This window comes from Echiichthys vipera (assembly GCF_963691815.1).
Source record: "Echiichthys vipera genome assembly, chromosome: 7".
Lineage (NCBI taxonomy): Eukaryota > Metazoa > Chordata > Actinopteri > Perciformes > Trachinidae > Echiichthys > Echiichthys vipera.
Window position 1 is genome coordinate 29,493,144 of NC_139832.1, and position 23,494 is coordinate 29,516,637.

The window sequence follows — 23,494 nt, forward strand, 5'->3', positions numbered from 1 at the left end:
GACACTTAGTGTGTTTATTGTAATATTCATTATTTTAGTGGTAATTTATCTCATATGTGCATGGTTTGATAATTGTTAGAGTTATGGAACTTGGCAGGCCACGTCCGTGGCATCCCTTTAGACATCCAGGATTTTGTGGTCTCGGAGGAATGATCACTCTGGTGAGTGATCAACAGGGGGAATTGAAGAATTAAAAATCAATGTGTTAGTGTGTGTATTAGTAATAATTCAATTAATAATCATGTGTCAGCATGTTTACTAGTAATGATTAATAAGAGTGTGATAATCAATGATTGAAGAATTAATAATCATATGTTAGCGAGTTTATTAGTAATGATTAATAAGAATGTGATAAGTGTGATTATTAGGTATGATCATTTAAAGTGTGATAGTGATTATTAGTCCAAGCTCAAACTTTTCTGTTTCCAAAAGCACACAAACTTTTGACTCAATCTTTTTCTGCTTTCTCCAAAAGCACAGGAACAGTAAGTCGGTCAAGGTCACAAAGACAATGAACTAGCCATGTTGCAAATATGCACCTGGCAAAGTTAGTTGAGATTAGGGAAGTTGCTGTACGTGTTGTGCTTTCTTCACAGATAAAGAAGAAGACTCCTGCTCTACAGAGGCTACTCCTACGCACAGGGAGGAAGATGGAGGCTGGAGCAACTGCTACTTCTAAAATACACATATGCACGCACAAGCAGACACATAACCACGCCTTTGTAACAAGTTTATATGCTGGAGTAGTTAGAATAGATATCAGAACTTCTTGACTCTGATCACGGTACTGTGTGCTCACAGTTACTCTAGATAGAGAATAGAACATTTCTCCAGACGTCTGTAGAATCCGATGTCCTTCTGCTAATAAATGCCTGCTGGCGCACTAAACTACCAACGACTCTGCTGACTCCAGAAAGCCTCCTGTAGAATTTGAATTACGCAATATATACTCTGCTAGGTCCTTTTGATTGGTGTGAAATTCTGAAAAGTATTGTGTAAAATTCCTACAATACACAGTGAATATTGTGATATATAAAGGTGATTCATGTCAGTCAACAAAGAAACAAACAAAGAATGAAACAAACAAACAAACAAACAAACTTTTATGTGTAGAGCCTTCAAAGTGCTGTCTGGATGTAGGGTTTGGATGACCATGTCAAACTTTGCTGTAGAGCTAAACCAAATACATCATTGGAAAGGTCTCGACCTGGGGAGTAATAATATGTTAGTATTAATATTCTACATGGCTCCTGTTTTGAAATAATTAACTTTGAACCTTGACCTCAGGGCCTGTTTGAGGGCTTATTATTCTGCAATAAAAAGAAATACAGAAATGGGACCAACTGTTATAGAGAGCTCTTGACCCCAGCTATAACATGAGTACAATCAACAATTTGGGGTTTTTAATTTTCACCTATGAAATAATTTGATTTTAAAAATCTGATTACATCAATGTGTTAACTATGCCCTTAAACTCCTCAATATATTCTCGTTTCAACATTTACAACTTCCAACTCTATGAAAAATACAACCTTAATTAAAGAACTACAACTCCAATGAGCCGCGCAATAGCGCTAAGTACTACTATCTGCCATAGTTGTAGTTTTCTGTAGTTCTTCCGGTTTGTAAATAAATGGGTTCACAATATATATATATATATATATATATATATATATATATATATATATATATATATATATATATATATATATATTACATATATCATATATATATTACATATATAATATATCTAGAACAGCTGGATTAGTATTTAGATTACATAAAGATGATCCATGTCAACAAAAAGTAAAGATGTTTTCTTGAAATAGGTATGCAGTCTCTTCTGGTTTGCAAAAAGGGTAGTAAATAATGTGCCGTATACTTTAAATATTGAATATAGCCTAACTCCCGTTTCTCTTCATATATATGGTCTTTATGTTAAGAAACAGTTCAAATGCTAGGTGTTAAGTAAATTAGGGTTTGCATGCAGCGGACTGGCTCCGTCTCTATAGCCACTTCCGGCTTCCGCAGCGTGCGTGGCAACCACCATAGCAACAATAGAAAACGATGCATCTGTGGATTCCAACTATTTGTTCGCTTTGTAATAACTCATAAATAATATATCATAAACATTCACTAGACAAAGCTGTAGATTAGAAATTTATTTGTGAGGCTTAATTCTTCATGTCTACGTTGTTATTACATACAAAATACAATAATTTTAAAGATTATCTCCAGACATGTTAGATGTATGAAGATACCTCGTTTGTAATTACAGTAATGTTTGAATGAGCCACCGGTATACTGGATGAACCAGAACACCATGGCACAACAATTTGTGACACGAATAATGTTACATTTCAAAACGCTATGTTTTTATATTCTATGTACTCACATTAGAATGTGCCACTCTCATGCAAACTAAAACACATCCCACTGTGATATACTGTAAAACTTACAGAATCTTTAAAATATTTAAACAAATAATTGTCCAGCACTAGGCACTATATAAATGCAGCCCTTTACTGAACTTCCACGAGTAACAAGTACATCACTCTGCCCTAAACTGAGCACAACTTTCGTCACCTGTTATGTAAACTTTATACAACAGTTAGTTTCCAGCTTACACAAAGTATCAAGCTGTTGCACAGACAAATGGTTATGTGTTGCTTAGCCACAGTCCAGTTCCACTCTGGTGCTTTGAAGAAAGGATGTATAAAAGCAATATCACACGAGAGGGAGTGATGTTGTGCTGAACATCATCACAGCTGTGAATATGTAAAAGGCACACAGCCTGCGGCCTTATGTCCACAACTGAATCACAGCCTCAAAGGCTTTACATTTCTTCCTCTGAAATATCTGGAGAGCTGTTGTCCTCCTGGTCACTGTCCTCTTCAACGTCCTCATTGTCTTCCTCCAACATGAAAAAGGAGGGTTCAGTGTCAAAATGGATGTACAGTAAGTGCTGGTGACTGTGCTCAGTTTCTTGTCTGCTGCACAAGCTGCACATTCTGCAGCCGACAACAGAGCAGCCCCCTGTATCCCTCTTCTCTCAGCTCAAAAATTAATAATAATAATCAGATAGAAAATAAGGCAACTCTTTATGAACATTAAAATGCAGATTGTCTGCCCAGCTCTGAGACTGTACTACTACATACCATATTATGTTTCATGATATTCTCTTGAGTGTGACGAAGGAGGCTGTATACTTTGTCCAAGGCCTTTCTCAGGTACTGGCAATGCTGGGTCATCTCCTTCACAATTATAACTTTTTCCTCTTCCATAAGAGAACAGATGGGACAAAAGTAAAACACTTAAGCCCCTTTCACATATACACTGCAAACATAAAATGATCTAGACAATCAGTATGTGAAAACACAAATATTTGATCCAGTCAGACTGTACATCAAGTAGAATTTACCTGGCCAGCTCCCAAGTACGACTACTATGAGCTACATGTCTCTTTTGAAAAACCGAAACAAGCAAAATTGACCATAAAAAATAGTATTGTAAAACGTTTAGCGAAATGTATGGCAAGACTACCAAATCTATACACCCGTGACCATAACACATACCAGTGGCTGCCCACTGCTGGACGTCACACACCCATTCCTCCGTGTCCTCCAGAGAGATGTTGAGCTCCTGCTTGAGACTCTCAAGATTAGCTCCTTCAATTTCTGCTCTCTGTTTAGTCCATTTAGAATGTTTAAAAAAAAAAAAAACATAGATAAGTCATGGTGTGATCCGTAAAAAGGTATGTTAACATAGGGCATTAGAGATAAGAGAATAAAGATGTTTTCACATTTGAACCCAGAATAATGTCAGAGAATCAGGTCCGTAGATAGTCCCGAGTTTCCCTTTCAAACATGCAGCACACACTTAGATGTGTTCACACTTAATGTAACTACTTAGTTTGGTTTAGGCAAGGGGAGCGTGCAGCTGTATTCACACATATGCACACTCTGGAATTACCCAGTCTTTGCACTATTAAGCTGGGAGGGTAAACTCCATTCGATGCCCGGTCCGACTGAATCCGATATTTGTTTACACACACAGCTGTACCAGGAAATGTTCAGATAGTTTCAGGTTTGCAGTGCATGTGTGATAGGGGCTTAAGATGTAGGACAACTATCTATTGGAATTTAATACACCAAAAGTATTTCATAGTATCAGACAAAATGTTATTTTAAAAAAAGGGGACAATATCAGTGAGTGTATCTCTAATCATGATTGAAAAACCTAAATGACAACATGCAAAACATTCAAGCACAAATTTATGAGGATATTCTTAAAGGTATGTCCTCAAAAGAGACTATGTGCCTCATGAAACAATTATTTCCTTGTTATAACAAAGGCTATTTTATGGGGAAAGAATGCAATACGTATATAAGAATGCTAATTGGATAGAAAGGACATTGAGTTGTTTGCTGAAGTCATTTGCCACCGCATTTGCCAGGTGCATTTTAGCTCTTTAAATAGTAAATAAATATTAATGTAACTACCCATCAGCGCCTCTCAACAGTGCTGCTAGCATTATGTCATCAGTAGGCTCCACTAGCAACAACAAGCCTGCCATTAAACAAAGAAGCAGTAACAGAATGAAGGATGGCTAATGGCGGGGATTATAGACATATAGATTTTCAACCCGCATTTGAGGTCCAGGTAATGAAACACTTAGATAAGTTGCTCACCGTGTGTATGGTTGGTAAATACCATCTTGGGTTAAAAAGATATAAGGTCTGATAAAATCATATCATCCAAACCTCATTGGGCATTTCTCTAATGGTACACATGGCTGGTAAGAGAGAGAGGGGAGATAAACTGAGACAGATATGAAGCGAATATACGAAAGCGGGACCAATGGCAGAAGTTTATATCAAAGCTGCCAAAGCTATCAAGCTTTTTTTACAGGAACCGCGGTGGCATAGGGACCGTCTGTAGGGGAACTGTGATGACTGAATTTTGTTTAGATTTAATTCAAATAAAGTTTGTTAAAGAAACAAACGTATGCTATTCTCACTTTGCGAGAATTCAGTTAAATATAACATTACTAAAGATAATGGTAATTTCTTTGTGCAGTGCATATCACCCACAGTCCTGTATGAAATAAGTAACAGTTGCATGAAAGAGGGATAGTGACTTTTGTTCATTCCTTGTATGGAGTATCTCATTATGCGATATAAGGTACATTAGACCGGTAGATGCAGGGGCCCCCAAATGGCTAAGTTCACCACTGGCTCATGGGCGGGGGGCGATAGTCCAAGAGTGTTTGTGGAATGCACTTAGGCGTAGCCACCAACATCAATGACTGGCTAACTTCGGTCTCCTCCCGCCAGAGGGCAGCATATCACACAAGAATACTTACAGACCACTTAATGACTAGGTTCTAGGGGAGAGCAGTGAATGGGACCTGGGGTCATTACATGCTCTCCTCTCACATAAATAACCTGGAATTTTTAGCTGTACATATGTCACTGAAACATTTCATACCCTTTCTGAGGGGACATCATGCGATAGTTTGGACAGACAACACCACAGTAGTGGCTTATATCAACAGCCAGGGGGCCTGAGATCCATAGGATACTGAACTATGGGGCATATCCCCTGTCCAGGGGAATTCCCTTTAGGCAGAATGGAGACTTCAACCAGGAAAAGTGAATCTGATTTGAGAGCCTTACAGGCCGCCAAACATGGTCCTATTTGCAATACAGGAAAATACTCAATGCCAGGGCCTGAAGTTTTTTTTGGCCACCAGCCACTCTGGTTTTTTACCAGCCAAATTTGTGTCTACAATAAAGGTGAACGACTCAGAATATGCATAAGAATGGTTGTTGAACTTGTACAGAATACACATTAAAGTGCTGTTGAGTTATTAACCAACTTAATCTCATTAATGACCAGACCGACATAATGACTTACAACTGTGTCTGACCTGGTGTGGCAGGCATTTAGAATAGAAAATAACAGAAATAAAAACTTATCACTGATTAACAATAAACATTAAATTTATAACAAATGATTTATGAAGGTGCTGGAGAGACTGTTTTGGTCAACCTTAGGCCACAGGTGAGAGCCTTGCTAGACCCTCTGCAATTTGCTTACCAGCCCCACTTGGGAGTTGATGACGCTGTCATCTACCTGCTGCAACAAGCCCATTTACACCTGGATGGTGGAGGAGGTACTGTGAGAATCACATTCTTTGATTTCTCTAGTGCTTTAAACACCATTCAGCCACTGCTTCTGGGGGAGAAGCTGCGAGTGATGGGAGTAGATGACACAATGATCTCCTGGATTACTAACTACCTGACAGGCGGGCTGCAGTTTGTCCGTATGGGCAGTGTTCTGTCTGATGTGGTGGTTAGTGATACAGGAGCTCCACAGGGGACTGTACTGTCTCCTTTCCTGTTCACCTTATACACCACTGACTTTCAGTACAACACTGAGCCGTGTCACCTGCAAAAGTTTTCTGACGTCTCGGCTGTTGTTGGGTGTATCAGTGAGGGACAGGAGGAGGAGTACAGGGCACTGGAAGACAACTTTGTGAAGTGGACTGGACTGAATCACCTGCGGCTGAACATCAGCAAGACCAGAGAGATGGTGATAGATTTCAGGAAGAAGAGGATGACGGCCTTCTAACCTCTGTGCATTCTGGGAAAGGAGGTGGAGGCGGTGGAGGATTACAAGTACCTGGGTGTTACCATCAACCACAGACTGGACTGGAGATCTAACACTGAAGCTGTTTACAAGAAGGGGATGAGCAGACTTTACTTCCTGAGGAAGCTGAGATCCTTCAACGTGTGCAGCAAGATATTGGAGATCTTTTATCAGTCTGTGGTGGCCAGTGTACTTTTCGTTGTACGTTTGTTGGGGAAGCAGCATTGGAGCCAGCGACACCAACAGACTCAACAAACTGATCAGGAAGGGTGGCTCTCCACCCTCTCCAACTCACACTGGTCAGACAGCGGAGCACCTTCTCCAAAAGGCTGCTTCAGCTTTGCTGTCGTAGCAACAGATTCAGGAAATCTTTCCTGCCACAATCCATCACTTTTTATTATAACTCTCTCACCTCTGCCTGACAGAGAACTCTACTCTCTCTACTGTTTTTTTTTTTTGTATATAGTATTATTATTATAGTATATTTTGCATATTTTGTTGTATATATTATTATTGTTTATTGTTTATAGCACACTGTGCACTGTATATATACACTATGTATATATTGGATTCTATTCATGTTATGTACAAAGTGTTTATTTGCTGACCCACTGCTGCTGTTACAAAATAATTTCCCATTCTGGGATCATTAAAGTAATTATATTCTATTCTATTATAAGTTTATGTTGCTTTTCAAGGTAAGACATATTTTGACTTATAACATTTAGATAAACAACAACAATAACAATCATAATAATTAACAGAAACCAAACTACATTACACTGTAATGTCAAGTTCAGACACTGATTGAAAAATCCTTTCACAGAGCACAGAGCATGGACTCTCCAAACACAAGGCAATTCCGACAGTGCATCCCCTTGTGTAGCGTCGTACACAAGCCAGTCGCGAACCATGCCATCCCTTTCCAATTTCCATTCTGTATTAAAAGGTCTTTTTTTTTTCCTCTTTCTGTGCTGATGCAGCCAGTGACCCCTTCACGCCAGCAATATGCCGCCACATTTTTTATTTTTCTTCTTCTCATTTTTTATTTTGAAAGTCCAAGAAAACGGCAGGGCTTGCTTAGCAACAATAGGCTACCTGATTGGTCAACAACACAACACTTGCTCAGTGTTGTGTTATCTTATTGGCTACAGTGCCAATTTCATGCACTGCTCAATGCCCTCCGTTTTTCCCATAGATTGTTTAAAAAATGGACTTAGTCTCTCCGTCGAGGCCAGTTCACTCATCTTGTTCCAATTGTACTCGGCTCTGGGACCCACCATCTTGTAAAACTTTAATTTATTTCCTCTTACAAAAAAGGGGCATTGATGTGACGTTGGGGGGAGGGAGATACGTCCATCTGGCTGATGTATACCTGACGTATACAGAATAAGCAATATTAGCACCATCGCCAGGAAGTCAATGTTGAGATTTTTTTCCGGGGGGGAACAGGAGTCATTTTTTAAATTTCCTGTGTCTCTAGCGGAGATTGCATCGGCTTTGCAAGTCGAGTGCAGGCACTCCTGTGTCTCTAGTGTGAAACACACAAGCTCTGGTTGTCAAGTGAAGGCAGCCAGTATTTATGATTTATGATTTAAACTGTACAACACAGTACCATTCCCATAGACTATGAAACACCGAACCTCACGGCCTAAATCCACCCACTGCTTCAGACTAGCATCTAGTGTATGAGCCATCGAAGGGGATAACAGACCAGTATAGCTTGTGGGCTATACTGCAAGTCATTGTGCATGCGATCAAAATGCTGGCTGGCAGATATAACCAAGCTCTTTTACCAGGAGTCATGGCCTTTGCCAATATGTAGGGATCTGCAGTCTCAGGTGCGGGGGAAAATGTATCATCCCCACAACACATTGCCCACTGTAGGCTCCCAGTTAAACCATTGGCCCTGCCCTGGGACCTTCCAACTGTGTTTGCAGCTCTTTTAGTCGCACATTTTGAACCACTGGAGCAGATGGACTTGAAAATGGTGGCTTTAAAGACAGTTATGTTGCATCTACATGGACAGGACCAAAAGCTGTAGAAAAAGTGACAAGCTGTTTGTGCCTTGGTCAAAGAACTGCTTAGCTTATACTGTAGGTCTAAGTGTCTGCAGCCAACAGAGGGGCTCTGTCCACACTTTACCAGGGGTCTCAGTACCTCATGAGCCTCCTTTCAGAAGGATCTCTATTAAGGTAATCAATCCTGGCTGGAACAACACAATAGAAGCGTCTGATAAAGTCCTGCCATAGTCGTTACCATGGTTTAAAGAATTTCCCCCTTGGGGATGAATGAAGTATAATTGATTGATTGATGGTACTCGCCTAAAGTTAAATCATTTTATTTCTGTGTGTGTGATGTTGTTTAAATAGCATTCAGTAATTAATGCTATCATTCTGTGTCATTTCAGTTTTACAAAAATAATTTCACGAGAATGATAAGTTATCAAAAGTTAAGAGTGCCACAGACCTGTATTTTATGGATTTTTGTCATTGTTGATACGTTAAAACAACCCCTACTTGTAAATATAAAAAAAATATGTAACGTACTATATACTATATATATATTTGGACTACCTTTCCAATAAAGATTGTAGAATTTGCTTTTGATGTGTCACAGATGATCCAAATCTCGTATTTGCTCTCTCTCAGATCAAAATAACACAGACAATGCAATTTAAGATCAAGAACTATTTTATTGAGGAATATTTCACATCATATTATATGATTAGAAACAGCCCATCAGCTGACATGCTTTACTCAGCTGCCTCTTTTCCCTGTAAAAAATAAAATAAAACAATTCATACATACACTGCATATGCATCTACTCACACATATTCTATAAGGGTTTATTCGGTTGTTAATTTCATAAATGTGCGGTAATCAGTGATGATGACTAAAATATTGCATGAAATAAATTAGAGTACTAGTTATTTAATTTGATTTAATTTTCATTTAGGTTAAATTAATTATATATTGCATATTTACCTTGCCAGAGTCACGGCTCTTTGCTCTCAACTTGTTGACCTGGGACTCTGCGATGTCAGCACGCTCCTCAGCCTCCTCCAGCTCATGCTGGACCTTCCTGCACTTGGACAGATGAACATTGGCCTGCTCCTCCTGGAAATCCAAAGAAATTGACATCTTTTAATGTCCTAAAAGGCCAAAGTTCTATTTTGTGTGAAAAAGATCTGCTACAGTATCATATTTTCAATGTTAAAAATATATTGTCCTTACCGCCTCCTCAGCCTGCCTCTTGTAGGCCTTCACCTTGAGCTGCAACTTGTCAACCAGATCCTGCAGCCTGGCAACATTTTTCTTGTCCTCTTCAGTCTGTTCAAGTTCGTTTTAAAGTTTAGTAAATGTACATGTTGATATGTCTCTCATAATAAGTATGTCAAATTGATTTAAGTATATTAACTATCAAACTGACTGTACCTGATAGGTGAGCTCCTTCACCCTCCTCTCATATTTGCGGACACCCTTGACAGCATCTGCTCCACGTCTCTGCTCAGCCTCAACCTCTGCCTCCAGCTCACGCACCTTCAAAAAACAATAAGACAATAAGTATCCAAGTAAGTAAAGAAGTAAGTATCCAACTTTTTGCATAAGTCTTGCTTCAGCTTTGCAAAATCTAAGCATGACTTTCTTACCCTAGACTCAAGTTTCTGGAGCTGCTTTTTGCCTCCCTTCATGGCCAGGTTCTCAGCTTCATCCAGGCGATGCTGCAGGTCCTTAACAGCAACCTCCAGGTTCTTCTTCATCCTCTCCAGGTGAGAGCTAGTATCCTGCTCCTTCTTCAGCTCCTCAGCCATCATAGCAGCCTGGAGGAGACACCATTAAATGTTAGTTAAAACTATCTTGAGAAAACCCATTGGAGTAAAGCAGTGGCGACTGATGCTCAAGGAGGGGCCTACATCATAAATGTGTTTGTTTATTTTTATATAAATTCTACCCTTCATCCCTTTTCAAGAAAATGATCTGTGACCTTCTCGTACCAACTAGGCGTCTTTTCCAGGGACTTAACCAGTGTCCATTCAATGGCCAGCAGAGCTAGGCTGCTTAAACGGCCCCAGCTGGAGCTGCTGCGCCAGGCTACTGTGAAGTGTGACCGCCTGTGAGTGTGAGGGATCGTGACGGGGGAAAAGCTCCTCAGTTGACACTACTCATTGGGGAAAGAAACCGCTGAGTGACAGAACAGAGTCGCTAAACACAACGCTAGTGATTTTTTTTTGAATGAGCGTCTACTTTCGCTGCAGTGGAAAAACCCACTCCACGCATTGAAGTCAGTAGAAGCTGTGTAAAGCGCTGTGTCGATGAATGAGAAGGAAGTTGCACCGGTTACCTGTGATAAGTAGCTGATTCTGAACAAAAGATGAAGGCTTTCTAGCGCATATTTAGTCAATGAAATGTACACACAGCAGGACATATTTCACCACCCTTGCAGTCTTAAAGCAATCGCCACTGGAGTAAAGGTAAGGACAAGTGAAATCCAAACTTACATCAGTGATGGCCTTCTTGGCCTTCTCCTCTGCATTCCTTGCTTCCTGAACCGTATCATCCACTTCACCCTGGACCTGGACCAGGTCAGCCTCAAGCTTCTTCTTGGTGTTCATAAGGCTTGTATTCTAAACGGTAAAAAGAGTCATCAGCTGCCTGATTTTCACAGTATTTGAAATCATTGGATAATTGAATAAATCATTGGGATTGTTCACCTGAGAGTGCAGAAGTCCAACACGCTCACTGGCGTCCACCAACTCCTGCTCAGCAACTTTGCGGCTTCTCTCTGTCTGTTCCAGAGCAGCTCTGAGTTCCTCAATTTCAGCTACCATGAGACCGTTTCTGCGATCCACCATAGCAACTTGTTCCTTGAGGTCATCCTGAGCTCTGACAGCATCATCAAGGTGCAGTAGTGCATCCTAGTGAAAAATATCAGGAGAATATTCACATGGATGCCAAAATGTAGCTGCACTGACCACAGTCTGTGGTTTATTAATTGTACTCACTGTGCAATTAATAATCTACTCTTACATACCTGGACACTTATCTTCTTCTTCTTTTTTGTGCAATAACTTTATCCACCACTTAAGTGCAATAATTGAATCGTGCTGCTCATTTCTGTCATACACAGTCATACATTTTTCTTATACATTTCGTCTACATTTAGCTTATCTGATTTAATTTAATTTAATTTAATTTGACCTGTATTCTTACATCTAACTCATATATATATATATATATATATATATATATATATATATATATATATATATATATATATATATATATATATATATATATATATATATATATGACTAAGAGTGTATTGCTTACTGTTTATTGTTTTTTATACTTTCTGTATTTATTTAGCTAAGAGTTTATTGGTTAACTTATACTGTATATTTTTTATACCCCTCTTGGGTCTTTTGTAAACTGCAGGAATCTCAATTTCCTTGCGGGAGGCACCCCAAAGGATCAATAAAGAGAAGTCTAAGTCTAACAACTCTGTGTTTTACCTTTAGTTGTGCCTGGACATTCCTCAGCTGCTTCTGTGACTCAGCAGCCTGGCGATTGGCATGGCTCAGCTGAATCTCCATCTCATTCAGGTCTCCCTCCATCTTCTTCTTAATTCTCAGGGCATCATTCCTGCTCCTGACCTCAGAATCCAGAGTGCTCTGCATGGAGTCAATCACCCTCTGGCTGTTCCTCTTGATCTGCTCCATCTCCTCATCTTTCTCTGCCAGCTTTCTGTCCACCTCACCCTTAATCTGGTTGAGCTCCAGTTGGACACGCAGGATCTTGGACTCTTCATGTTCCAGAGTTCCCTTAAAATATCAACAAATTATATGTTAAGCTCTGCTTTCAAACCTTTTGTACTACATTTGTGAAAAAATGTACCTCAGCCTCTTCAAGAGCTGTCTGGATCTCAGCTTTCTCTGTCTCTACTTGTTTCTTAGACTTCTCCAGTTCATGGATGCTCTTGCCAGTCTCGCCAATCTGTTCAGTCAGATCCGAGATCTCCTCTGCAGAGAGATACATGTGTTTTTATTGTTAAGCCTCAACGTGTCAAAACACTTAAGTCCATGACACATACATGCTGGATACAATGTTTCTGTAACTCACGTTGCAGGTTCTTGTTTTCACGCTTCATGGTCTCCAGATGATCCAGAGTTTCCTCATAAGAGTTCTTCATCTTGAACAGCTCAGTGCTGAGAGAACGAGCCTCCTTCTGTGCTCCCTCAAGCTCTGCCTGACCCTCCTCGTACTTCTGTTTCCACTCTGCCAACACCTGATTAATAAAATACATTTCAGTTGGTTATGTTGGAAAATAAATAAATGTATTTCATTGATTGTATGGCTTGGGCACAAAAAGTAAACAATGCTACCTTGTCAAAGTTCCTCTGCTTCTTGTCCAGGTTAGCAGCCAGTGCATTGGCCCTCTCCACATCAATCATGAGGTCCTCCACCTCACTCTGGAGCCTCTGTTTGGTTTTCTCAAGAGAAGCACATTTGGAATTCACTGCCTCAATCTGCTCCTCAGCATCCTGAAGGCGTTGGGCCAATTTTTTCCTGATTGAAGAGGTAAGATTAGTCTTTGAGTTAAAGCTATGAAGTTACAAGCACTTTCAATACATTTTTGTGTAACATTGTATTTTATATATTATATGTATGTATGTAATAAAATACAAATAATTTCAGATTTTTTAGAAAAGAGATCTAAAAATGTGTTCTCCAGAATAAGATACTAAATTAAAATAAAAACGTTTGCATATATTTCTTTAAATACAAGAACTGTATTGATCCAGGCAATACAGTTTTCAGTTGAGTTATGTTAAATTGCAACACTACTGAGCTGGCCATTTAATTGTTTGAATTTTACTCACTTGGCTTCCTCCAGCTCCTCAGTGCGCTGGATAGCATCAGTTTCATACTTAGATCTCCACTGAGCCACCTCACTGTTGGCCTTGGACATTCCACGCTGCAGCTCAGCCTTGGCCTCCTGCTCCTCCTCAAACTGTTCCCTCAGCAGATCACAGTCATGACGGGCTGATTGCAGTCCATGGGCAAGAGCATTCTTGGCCTGATGAAAGTAATATGATTGAATATAATAATTACCCCAACCCCAACCTAATAACACCAGTACACACTTTCTTATCAGTTTCTTACCTTAACTTCCTCCTCAATGTGTCTTTTCAGCTCCTCAATCTGCTGTGTGAAGGCTTGTTTTCCTCTGGTCAGCTGGGAGACAAGAGCTTCTTTCTCTTCAATTTGACGGCTGAACTCACCTTGTGTTAAAGATTTCATGATAAACTGTATTAGTTTGTGTTACGTCTCTCAATAACATACACAACCGATCATTCACTGATAACATGTAGATACCATTTTCTGTCAGGAGACGTGCTTTCTGTGCACTTGTGTCATTGATTTGACGAACATTTTCATCATTCTTGGTCTTCAGTTCGCTAAGTTGGTCCTCAAGAGTACGGCACATCTTTTCAAGATTTCCCTAATGAGGAAAGGTGAGATTAAATCAGTGATCACATATTATTCATAATATGTATTACCTTATCTACTATATTAATTTTAGAATTAAAATAGCATATTGTGTACCTTTGCTTTAGCTACAGCCTCCATGTTGCTTGAGAGGTCATCAATCTCCATCTTGTATTCACTCTTTTCCTTCTCAAGCTTCTGCTTGACACGCTGGAGGTTGTCGATCTGTTCTCCCAGTTCAGCAACGCTGTCAGCCTGCTTCTTGCGAAGAGCAGCAGCAGTGGATTCATGCTGCAGAGTGGACTCCTCAAGGTCACGACGGAGCTTCTGGAACTCAGCTTCACGCTTCTTGTTCATCTCAATCTGAGTAGCAGTGGCACCACCGGCCTCCTCCAGCCTCTCACTGATCTCCTCAAGTTCCCTGGAGAGGTCAGCTCTCTGCTTCTCAACCTTGGCACGAGCAGCACGCTCAGCCTCAATCTCCTCCTCCAGTTCCTCAATACGAGCCTGTTTCATGTAGGTGTAATGTCTTTAAGTAAACTTTCACTTTTAATTCACACAATATATTATACACCAATATTTAATACAAAATATTAAATATAAAATGTCACCTGAAGCTCCTTGATTTTCTTCTGCAGCTGAGCACCCAGTGACTGCTCATCTTCAATCTTGCTAAGGAGCTGACTGACTTCAAAGTCCTTCCTGTGAAAATTATAGAAAAGAGTTTATGCAGTTGACATTTTTTCCCTTCTACAAGAAGAATGGCTGTTGTAGAAATTAAAAAAACAGTTACTTTTTAATTTTTTCATCAGACTGCTGCTTGTCGTTCTCAAGATCCATGATGGATTCCTGGGCCAGTTTCAGATCACCCTCGAGCTTCCTCTTGGCTCTCTCAAGGTCCATGCGCAGCTTCTTCTCTTGCTCCAGAGAACCCTCAAGCTGAACATTAACATGAGTTTTTAATGATCACATTAAAGAAGAATCTTGCTTTGTCAACCCAAGTGTCTTTGTAAACTTACATCATCCACTTGCTGCTCCAGCTTGGTCTTGGCCTTGGTCAGAGTGTTGACTTTGTCTTCCTCAGCCTGCAGGTCATCAAGAGTCTGCTGATGAGCCTCCTGAAGGGCTTTCTTTTCCTTGGTCAGCTTAGCAATGCTCTCATCCTGAGAGGCCATCTCCTCAGTCAGGTTCTTAACCTAGTGTCCAAGAGAGATTTTCTCATTAAACAAAAGTCATACAATTTTACTTGATCAGCTGGAAAGATAATTATTTACAAACCTTGTTCTCAGTGGCATGTTTCTCTTTCTCCACTTTGGCCAAGGTAAGCTCCAGATCATCAATATCCTTCTTGAGCTCAGAGCATTCATCCTCCAGCTTTCTCTTCTTGGCAGTGAGCTCAGCATTGATTTCCTCTTCATCCTCCAGTCTCTCAGTTGTCTCTTTGAGTTTGGCCTCCATCTGAATCTTACTTTTGATAAGTCCCTCACACCTCTCTTCAGCATCTGACAGATTTTCTGTTTCCTATTTTATTTCATTAAAAATTAGTCCATCAACATTGAAACATATGAAACAACATCAACTGTCTGTTGGGGTGTACTTACAGATGCTACTTGCAGGTGCAGATCATTCTTCTCCTGCAGAAGGGACACCATCTTCTCCTCTAGTTCCTTCTTTTTGGCAAGGGCAGTAGCCAAGTCAGTCTTCATCTTATCATAGTTCTCCTTCATATTTGCCAGCTCCTTCTCAGTTTCAGCACTCTTCAGTAGAGGCTTGATCTTGTAGTACACCTTCATCCATGGCCAATGTTTCACATTCATGAATGAGCGGACATTGTACTGGATGGTATATATGGCTTCCCTGCACACAAGAAGTGGCTGTTATAGAAAATGTTTTTTTTTTTATATACCATCATTTAGAATGAGCTGTTTTCAACTTGCCTCCTCTCCATCATCTTGACAAACTCCTTTCTCATGACATAACCACGGCACAAAGCTTGAGTCATGGTGACCAGAACCGCCAGCTTATCATCTCTCATCTCCTCAAGAACACCTATCAGACCGGCTTTAAAGAATACCTGAACAAATGAATAATAAAAATTAAATTCAGATGAATTCAGTGAATGATTCACACCCTGCAGAACAACAACAACAACAACAACAACAACAGCAACAACAACAACAGCAACAACAACAAAAAGGTTTTCGCACACCCCATATGGTTGAAACACACTGGACTAAACAAGTTAACCTCCTTGGTAATTATTCTTCAGTAAAATGATGTAGGCATGGTGCTTACCTTGGTGTGTCCAAATTTGTACTCATCATGGTTAACATCAATTGACCCAAGCAGCTTCTCTGAAGCCTTCTTGTTGTCAATGAACTGGCCCTCAGGGATGACACTGGCATTTAGCACCTTATACCTTTTTATGACAGAGTTAATGGTCAGTGTAAGTATTGTCTTTTAATAATCTGCATCAAAATTCTATCGAATTATCAATTAATACCTCTGCTTGAAGTCAGCGTAGAGGATTCTGCTGGGGAAACCTTTCCTGCAGATTCTGATACCCTCCAGCACACCGTTACACCTGAGCTGGTGGATGACCAGGAAGTTCTCCATCAGACCTATAGAAAGACAATTCTTAATGATTTCTTTGCATAAATAGTGTCTTTGTTGGGGAAGCACAAAATTAAGTTAACCATACAAGCATATCGAAACAACTTTTTAAAGAATATGATGATTATGTTCTCTATATACCTGGAGTCTTTGACTCATTGGGAATCAGGCAGCGCACAAAGTGAGGGTGGGTGCTCCTCAAGTTAGTCATCAGCTTCCCCAAGTTCTCCTGTAGGTTCAAAATGATAATTATTATTATGACAGAACACAATTGTGAGTTTGAGTATAAACTGGGATATATTGAAAACATTTGCAAAGTTAAACCTTACCCTAAACTGTGAAGACACAGTCTGCATAGAACCACCCTTCTTCTTGCCTCCCTTCTTTCCAACCTCTGTGGATAATTTTAAGAGAACATGTTTTATTAGATGGCCCATAAAATATCCATGAGCACATGCTGCAGCTAGCTAAAAAGTGTTTTCTGTATTCAATGTCTTACCCTCAACAACAGGAGGATACAGAAACACCAGCAGTTTCACTGAGGATTTCATGTACAGCTGAACAACAGAGTCATTCAGTGGATCCTTGTTCTTGTCCAGCCAGCCGGCGATATTGTAGTCCACAGTACCAGCATAGTGCACCAGGGAGAAGTGGGCCTCAGCTTTGCCCTTAGCAGGCTTTGGCTTCTCAAATGCTTTGGTTTTGCCAAGATGCTGGTCATAAAGCTTGTTCTTGAAGGTTGTGTCTGAAGCCTTTGGGAACATGCACTCCTCTTCAAGGATGGAGAAGATGCCCATGGGCTTGAGAAGAATAGAAAGTATGGCATTATGTGATGCATAAAGTCAACTAAGACTAATTACACATAATCTCCTTGTTATTACCTTTTCAATCAGCTCAATGCAGGCAGCCAAGTCCATGCCAAAGTCAATGAATTCCCAGATAATACCTTCCTTCTTGTACTCTTCTTGCTCCAGGACAAACATGTGGTGGTTGAAAAACTGTTGCAGTTTCTCATTGGTGAAGTTGATGCACAGCTGCTCCAAGGTGTTGAACTGTGAGGAGACAAGCAACTTAATCTCTAACAAGCAAAAATAATGTTTCCTTCATGAAAAGTATGATCTGCTGAACTATTGGAAAGGAAACTTACGTCGAAGATTTCAAAGCCAGCGATATCCAGGACACCAATGAAGTACTGCCTCGCCTGTTTGGTGTCCAACATCTGGTTGATACGGACGACCATCCACAAGAACATCCTCTCGTAGATAGATTTTGCCAGGGCACTCACTGAGTTACACACCTGAATAAAATCAAGGATGTGATTTTATTATTGGATTGCTGGTATTTTGAACTTTTCCTAATTAAAGGAATGAAAAATAATCCAAGATGGTCGTGGACTTTTACTACATTATGCATTCAGCATAACTAACACAACCAATCTCTTAAAAAGTAAGCTTTTGGATACTGATAATTCTTGTTTACCTGATTCACAGTCTGTCCCTTGGTGACATACTCATTTCCGACCTTCACTCTGGGGTAGCACAGAGCCTTCAGCAGGTCGGCTGAGTTCAGACCCAGCAAATAGGCAACCTTATCAGCCTCTGAAAATAGTTTAGTGCTCTCAATTATGATATGATCAGAAACCAGTGTTATAGAGAACTCTATTGCTGTTGTTTCCAAGCTATTCTCTTTGAATTAACATTAAATATTCACCCTCTGTGCCATCAGGCTCAGCCTGCTCCTCACGCTGCTTCTGCTTGAACTTCATGTTACCATGGTGAAGCACAGCACCAGTCATCTTGTAGATGCTCATCTTCTCTTCATTACTGAAGCCCAGGATGTCAATAGCGTTCTGAGATCAAAAGATGTGTCCACACAAAACATAATCACTTTGGAAAATGCACTTAATATACTTGTATGCACAAAAAATATTGAAATACAAGTGAAGATCACTCACGTCAGTGGCCTCCAGCTCAACATTGTCATCAATGCTGGCAACAGCGATCTGACCCATGCTGCACATGGGGAAGTCATAGGGGTTGGTTGTGATGAGACACAAATCTGGAGATCAAATAATGGACAGAACATCAATACATCTGTTTCATATAAAAAATGGAAGCACTCTCAAGGTTGTGCAAGATCCAAAGACTGTATAAAAAAAGGAAGTAGCCTCTCCCTCGAGGTCCAGTCTCTCAACTTGATCCAACCATCCTCGCCCATGGGAGTTGCCATCTAGATTAGCATCTAGTGTATGTGTCATCGATAGTGGGCTATATTGCAAGTCATGGTGCAAGTGCGGCTATTTAATTAGCACAACTGAGCTAATATGTTGTGATTCTAAACAATTTGTTGGTACAGTTGGTTGAGGGGAAAACCATCTTGTCACTTATAGTGACACCATCGCACAAATGATTGCAGTAGAGGTCGCAATGACAGAGTTAGCATGCTAATCCTGACAACCAGCATCTGAGGCGAAGTGAAGGCCAGCAGCTAGCTGTCACTCAAGAGGCTCATTGGAGGCTTTGACCTCCAATAAAATAAAAACTAGGTATAAAAAACTTCACCCCTCTCCATGTTGCCATGGAGATATGACCTAAACACCAACATCTACCAGGCCTTAATTAGGTTTAATTATACTGTTAAAACGGCCTATTTAACATGGGGGTCAATTACAAATTGCATTTTTATGAAACCTGTCCCTAGTGGCCACTCAAGGACCTGCCATTTTGGCATTTTTCTTCCTTACTGGATCAACCAGGAAGTCGCTGTGTTGGGGGCTTAGCAAGATCTCAGTCTGCTTACCAATCAGCTCAGGTTTGAAGTTGGTCATCATCTGGTAGAAGATGTGGTAGCCTCTTTCAGCCGGAAGCTGGAATGTCACTCTAGACTTCTCCAGCAGATCTACAAATATTGTTTACAGGTTACAGCCTAGTTAAATCTCAGTTCCAGTTGTTTGTATATACTATGAGTATTATTACTTACATGTTTCAATATCAGCACTAGCCAGTTTGCCAGTTGTGCCGAAATGAATTCTGATGAATTTACCCTTTGGGAACAAAAGGATTGTTTGATGTCCTTGCTCATCTGGAAGACCTCACTTGTGTAGAAATATGTCCATACTTACAAAACGAGAAGAGTTGTCATTCCTCACAGTTTTGGCATTACCATAGGCCTCAAGCAGGGGATTGGCTGCAATAATCTGATCCTCCAGTGACCCCTATAATCCAGGATTAGAACTGCTATCAGAACATGACTGAAAAATATTCCATTATCTAAGAAATCTGAATTGTAATCACTACGCAGTACCATACCTTTGTTGTGTCCCTTTTCTTTTCTCCACCAACTGATATTGTTGCAAAGTACTGGATGACACGTTTGGTGTTCACAGTCTTTCCAGCACCAGATTCTCCACTACGAGTAGACACAGTATTATAAGAATTTGATTGAAATATTTATCTGTTTCCGGGGTTCTATGTTTAATGTTCAGAGAACCCTTGTTATAAGCGCCACCCATGTTGCATACTGAACTGAAGGTAGTACTGTTGCTCACATGCTCACACACCATCTGTGTGTGCAAATTCTATAGTACCGGCCATAACAGTAAGACAAGCATCATGTTGATAGAAAGCTGTAATATTCATTTAATTCCCATTTAAAATGACACTAGCTTGCTGTCTGCAAATCACTCCATAAGCCAATGCCATGACGGAACCAATGACAAATTCATGCCGCTCAGCCAAATGGCCAACCTTTAGCGTAGGTTATGATGGAGAGCAAGTTGCTAACATTAGCCAGCTAGCTGTAACTCAGCTATGCTGCATGAATCTGGATTTGAATGCTTCTCAATGCCAGCTTATAAAGTCATTCACAAACTGCAAGTCAGATCAGACCCGGGAGTCTGGATGAATGGCTGACATTTTCCACTTAATGTAGTTCTTTGCTACATCAGCTAGCTAGCAATTCGTCCACAAACTTCCTCTAGGAGTTTTATCAAGATGGGGCGGGTAGGTCGTACCACTACAATACAGTCTGCTCAGGCTGTGTCTCCGGTAGACACACTTTGCATTGGCCAGCAAACGACAGACCCTCAGCCAGCCGGAACCCCATTACTGGGGGACCGAGTCCTGGCACAGAGTAAGATTCCACGCTGGATCAGCAAACTATTTACTGCTATTACACAAGACAGCTGCCAACCTTAAGTCTGTCTCAGGGCTGCCATTGCAAAATTTATAGCTGAAGTACAGCATCGGTTGACATTTGCGGCATCCATTTCTCAGCTAACGTTAGCTAATGCTGCAGAATGTTGGCTGTAGGGGAACTAAAGAGAGGTAAGGGACTTGGGACCACGGAACACGTCACATCCTTTGCATTTTTTGGGAACATTTCAAGCCACATTCTCTACATAGAAGGCAGTGCTAAGGCTGTCAAAGGCAACCAAGAAAGAAGGGGATGGTCTCACTTTTTTAAGTCACGCAACAACCGGTTTGCCACAAAAAACGAACATTGCATTTCAAAAATTAAACAAGGAACATTTAAATCATGTCAATAAGCGTAAATAGTACAAACTTACGTGATCAAGATGGACTGGTTCTCCCTATCTGTTAATTAAAAACAAAAATAATTAGGATTTAGTACAAGAGAAACCTCATAGACATATAAATTCTATAGTACACAGCTATGATAATGACTTACCAGTGAGCATGAACTGATATGCATTGTCAGAGACTGAGAAGATATGGGGTGGAGCCTCCATACGTTTCTTGCCTCTATAGGCACTTACACATTCAGCATCGTACACTGGGAGCCATTTGTAGGGATTCACAGTGGCACAGAACAACCCAGAGTAGGTCTGAAAGTTATCAATAGTTAATAGTTAACATTTTCTGTTTCCTACAAGTATAGCCATTTCCAATAGCTCTCTTTTCACACTAGGCGGATTGTCTTACGTAGATCATCCATGCTGCATAACGCTCTTTGAGGTTATACAGCACAGCGGCTTCATTGAGATGGGTCATCATGGCCATGTCTTCAATCTTGTCATACTTAGGAGGGTTCATTGGAGTGACATCAGCTTCTTTAACTGTCTTCTCCTGTATATGGACATTTGTCACAGTGAGAACAGATCATATAGAATTCCCAGTTGACTTATTTTATGATACCAACCTCCTGAGTGTCCAGGACTTTGACTGAGATTTTGTCACCATCTCTCTTGAGGATTGTTGCCTTCAAGTACAGCTCCTTGACATCAGCCACGTAGCAGGCAGTCTTGGCATCAAATGGTTTAGCTTGAGCTTCAATTCTCTCCCTCTCTGGCTTACGGAGATAAATGGCAGCTTTGCCATAAACGGCCATCTCCGCGTCTGTGCTCATGGTGGCAGCTGATGTCTGTTAGATAATTACAAAGAAGTCACTTTCTTAGACTAATGTTTGAAGTCCATGTTATTAAACAGCACTTGAATCGGAAAGTCTGCTAAAAAAACATATCTCCACTGAAACCATCTCTGTGGATCGTTATAGTTTGGTTTCGACTTTACTCAAAGTGCTTTTCAAACTTAGCTGATATTAAGAACAAATACTGACAAATTGTTGACTTTGGTCAAAATGTGTAGTTACATACCTGTGGACATTCAATAAATGCTAAATGTTTTGCATATTAAAGGCTTATGAAGAAGTCAAGCATTTAAAAGTTTTCCTTACCTCACCTCCCCTCTGTCAACAGTATGTACCAATCCTATCTGAAACAGATTTCATTGTTAGAGTAGCTGTAAAAACAGGATTAACTCAGCAAATGTTTCTAACTACATAACTTATTTCTTAAATAAAGAAACCCATTCAAATGGTCTGTAGCAGACAAGTAAGAGAATATGGATTTACCACAAGCAGGAACTCACAGGTCTTCAGTGTCACACAATGTGTCCACAAGTGGCCTTTATATTGACTTTGGTTTTGATGACACAGCTCAAAATATAAGTGGTAAATACACACACCAAATGTGGTAAGGCAGATAGACACACATAAAAAAATATGTTGTAATAATACACCATCTTATGTTTCAGGTTTCAGTTATTAAGGCCAGGTTATTCTCCATAGAGATCCAAAAGTGGTCTCAGACATTCTTGACAATGAAGTCACTCTGTAATGTCTTGGCTCTCCTCTTAACCGCCTGTGCTTGTGACCTTTACATTGGGGGGCATGCTTAGTAGTTTTCAGTCTACAGACCTCAAATGCAACATTGGTTTCATCACATTTTGATTTAAAACAGCTAATGAAAAGTTTTGCAGCATAGCTTACGTTGCAGCCAGCCATTCCAATTAAAATTGTATATTTTCTTTAAACTGTGTCCCAAATAGTTTAAATCTCACATTTGCTCCCTTTAAGAGGACACAATATGATAAAAAAAAAAAACACACACACAAAAAAAACACAGATATTGCAATTCAGGATTAAAACTATTTTATTTTGATACATGTCACATCATATGTGATAATTTACAGCACATCATCTAAGGTAGTTTGTTCAGTTGCCACTCTTCCGTGAGATAAAATAAAACAGTTAATAAAGACGATGCATATGCGCCTACATACACATCATACTCTGTAAAGATTTTGTCATTCATTTTTTGAAGCTTACGGAAATATTCAATTCAATTGGTATTCCGTTATAGTGCCAAATCACAACAAATGTTGTCTCAAGACACTTTACATAAAGGGTAGGTCTAGACGACACTCTATGACTTA

The 23,494-nt window shown here is 40.1% G+C and overlaps 1 protein-coding gene across 1 annotated transcript; it reads right to left on the reverse strand.

Annotated features, from left to right (window-relative positions):
- Positions 1 to 9,329: 9,329 nt before the first annotated feature.
- On the reverse strand, positions 9,330 to 22,674 carry LOC310948986 (myosin heavy chain, fast skeletal muscle-like). The gene is made up of 41 exons (XM_083916300.1): positions 22,632 to 22,674; positions 22,455 to 22,492; positions 21,921 to 22,142; positions 21,704 to 21,847; positions 21,450 to 21,606; positions 21,328 to 21,355; positions 20,069 to 20,168; positions 19,882 to 19,974; positions 19,740 to 19,803; positions 19,560 to 19,658; positions 18,715 to 18,818; positions 18,471 to 18,609; positions 18,240 to 18,358; positions 17,908 to 18,057; positions 17,642 to 17,812; positions 17,260 to 17,560; positions 17,090 to 17,154; positions 16,902 to 16,989; positions 16,651 to 16,768; positions 16,443 to 16,566; positions 16,085 to 16,221; positions 15,749 to 16,004; positions 15,426 to 15,668; positions 15,167 to 15,343; positions 14,941 to 15,086; positions 14,759 to 14,849; positions 14,265 to 14,654; positions 14,034 to 14,160; positions 13,821 to 13,939; positions 13,538 to 13,734; positions 13,040 to 13,223; positions 12,777 to 12,942; positions 12,552 to 12,676; positions 12,170 to 12,478; positions 11,369 to 11,572; positions 11,156 to 11,281; positions 10,307 to 10,477; positions 10,092 to 10,196; positions 9,891 to 9,986; positions 9,642 to 9,773; positions 9,330 to 9,430 (listed from the first exon to the last, which is right to left on the reverse strand). The coding sequence occupies exons 3-41, from the start codon at positions 22,125 to 22,127 to the stop codon at positions 9,410 to 9,412; spliced, it is 5,793 nt and encodes a 1,930-aa protein (XP_083772426.1). The 5' UTR covers positions 22,128 to 22,142; positions 22,455 to 22,492; positions 22,632 to 22,674; the 3' UTR covers positions 9,330 to 9,409.
- Between the last annotated feature and the right edge of the window lie 820 nt (positions 22,675 to 23,494).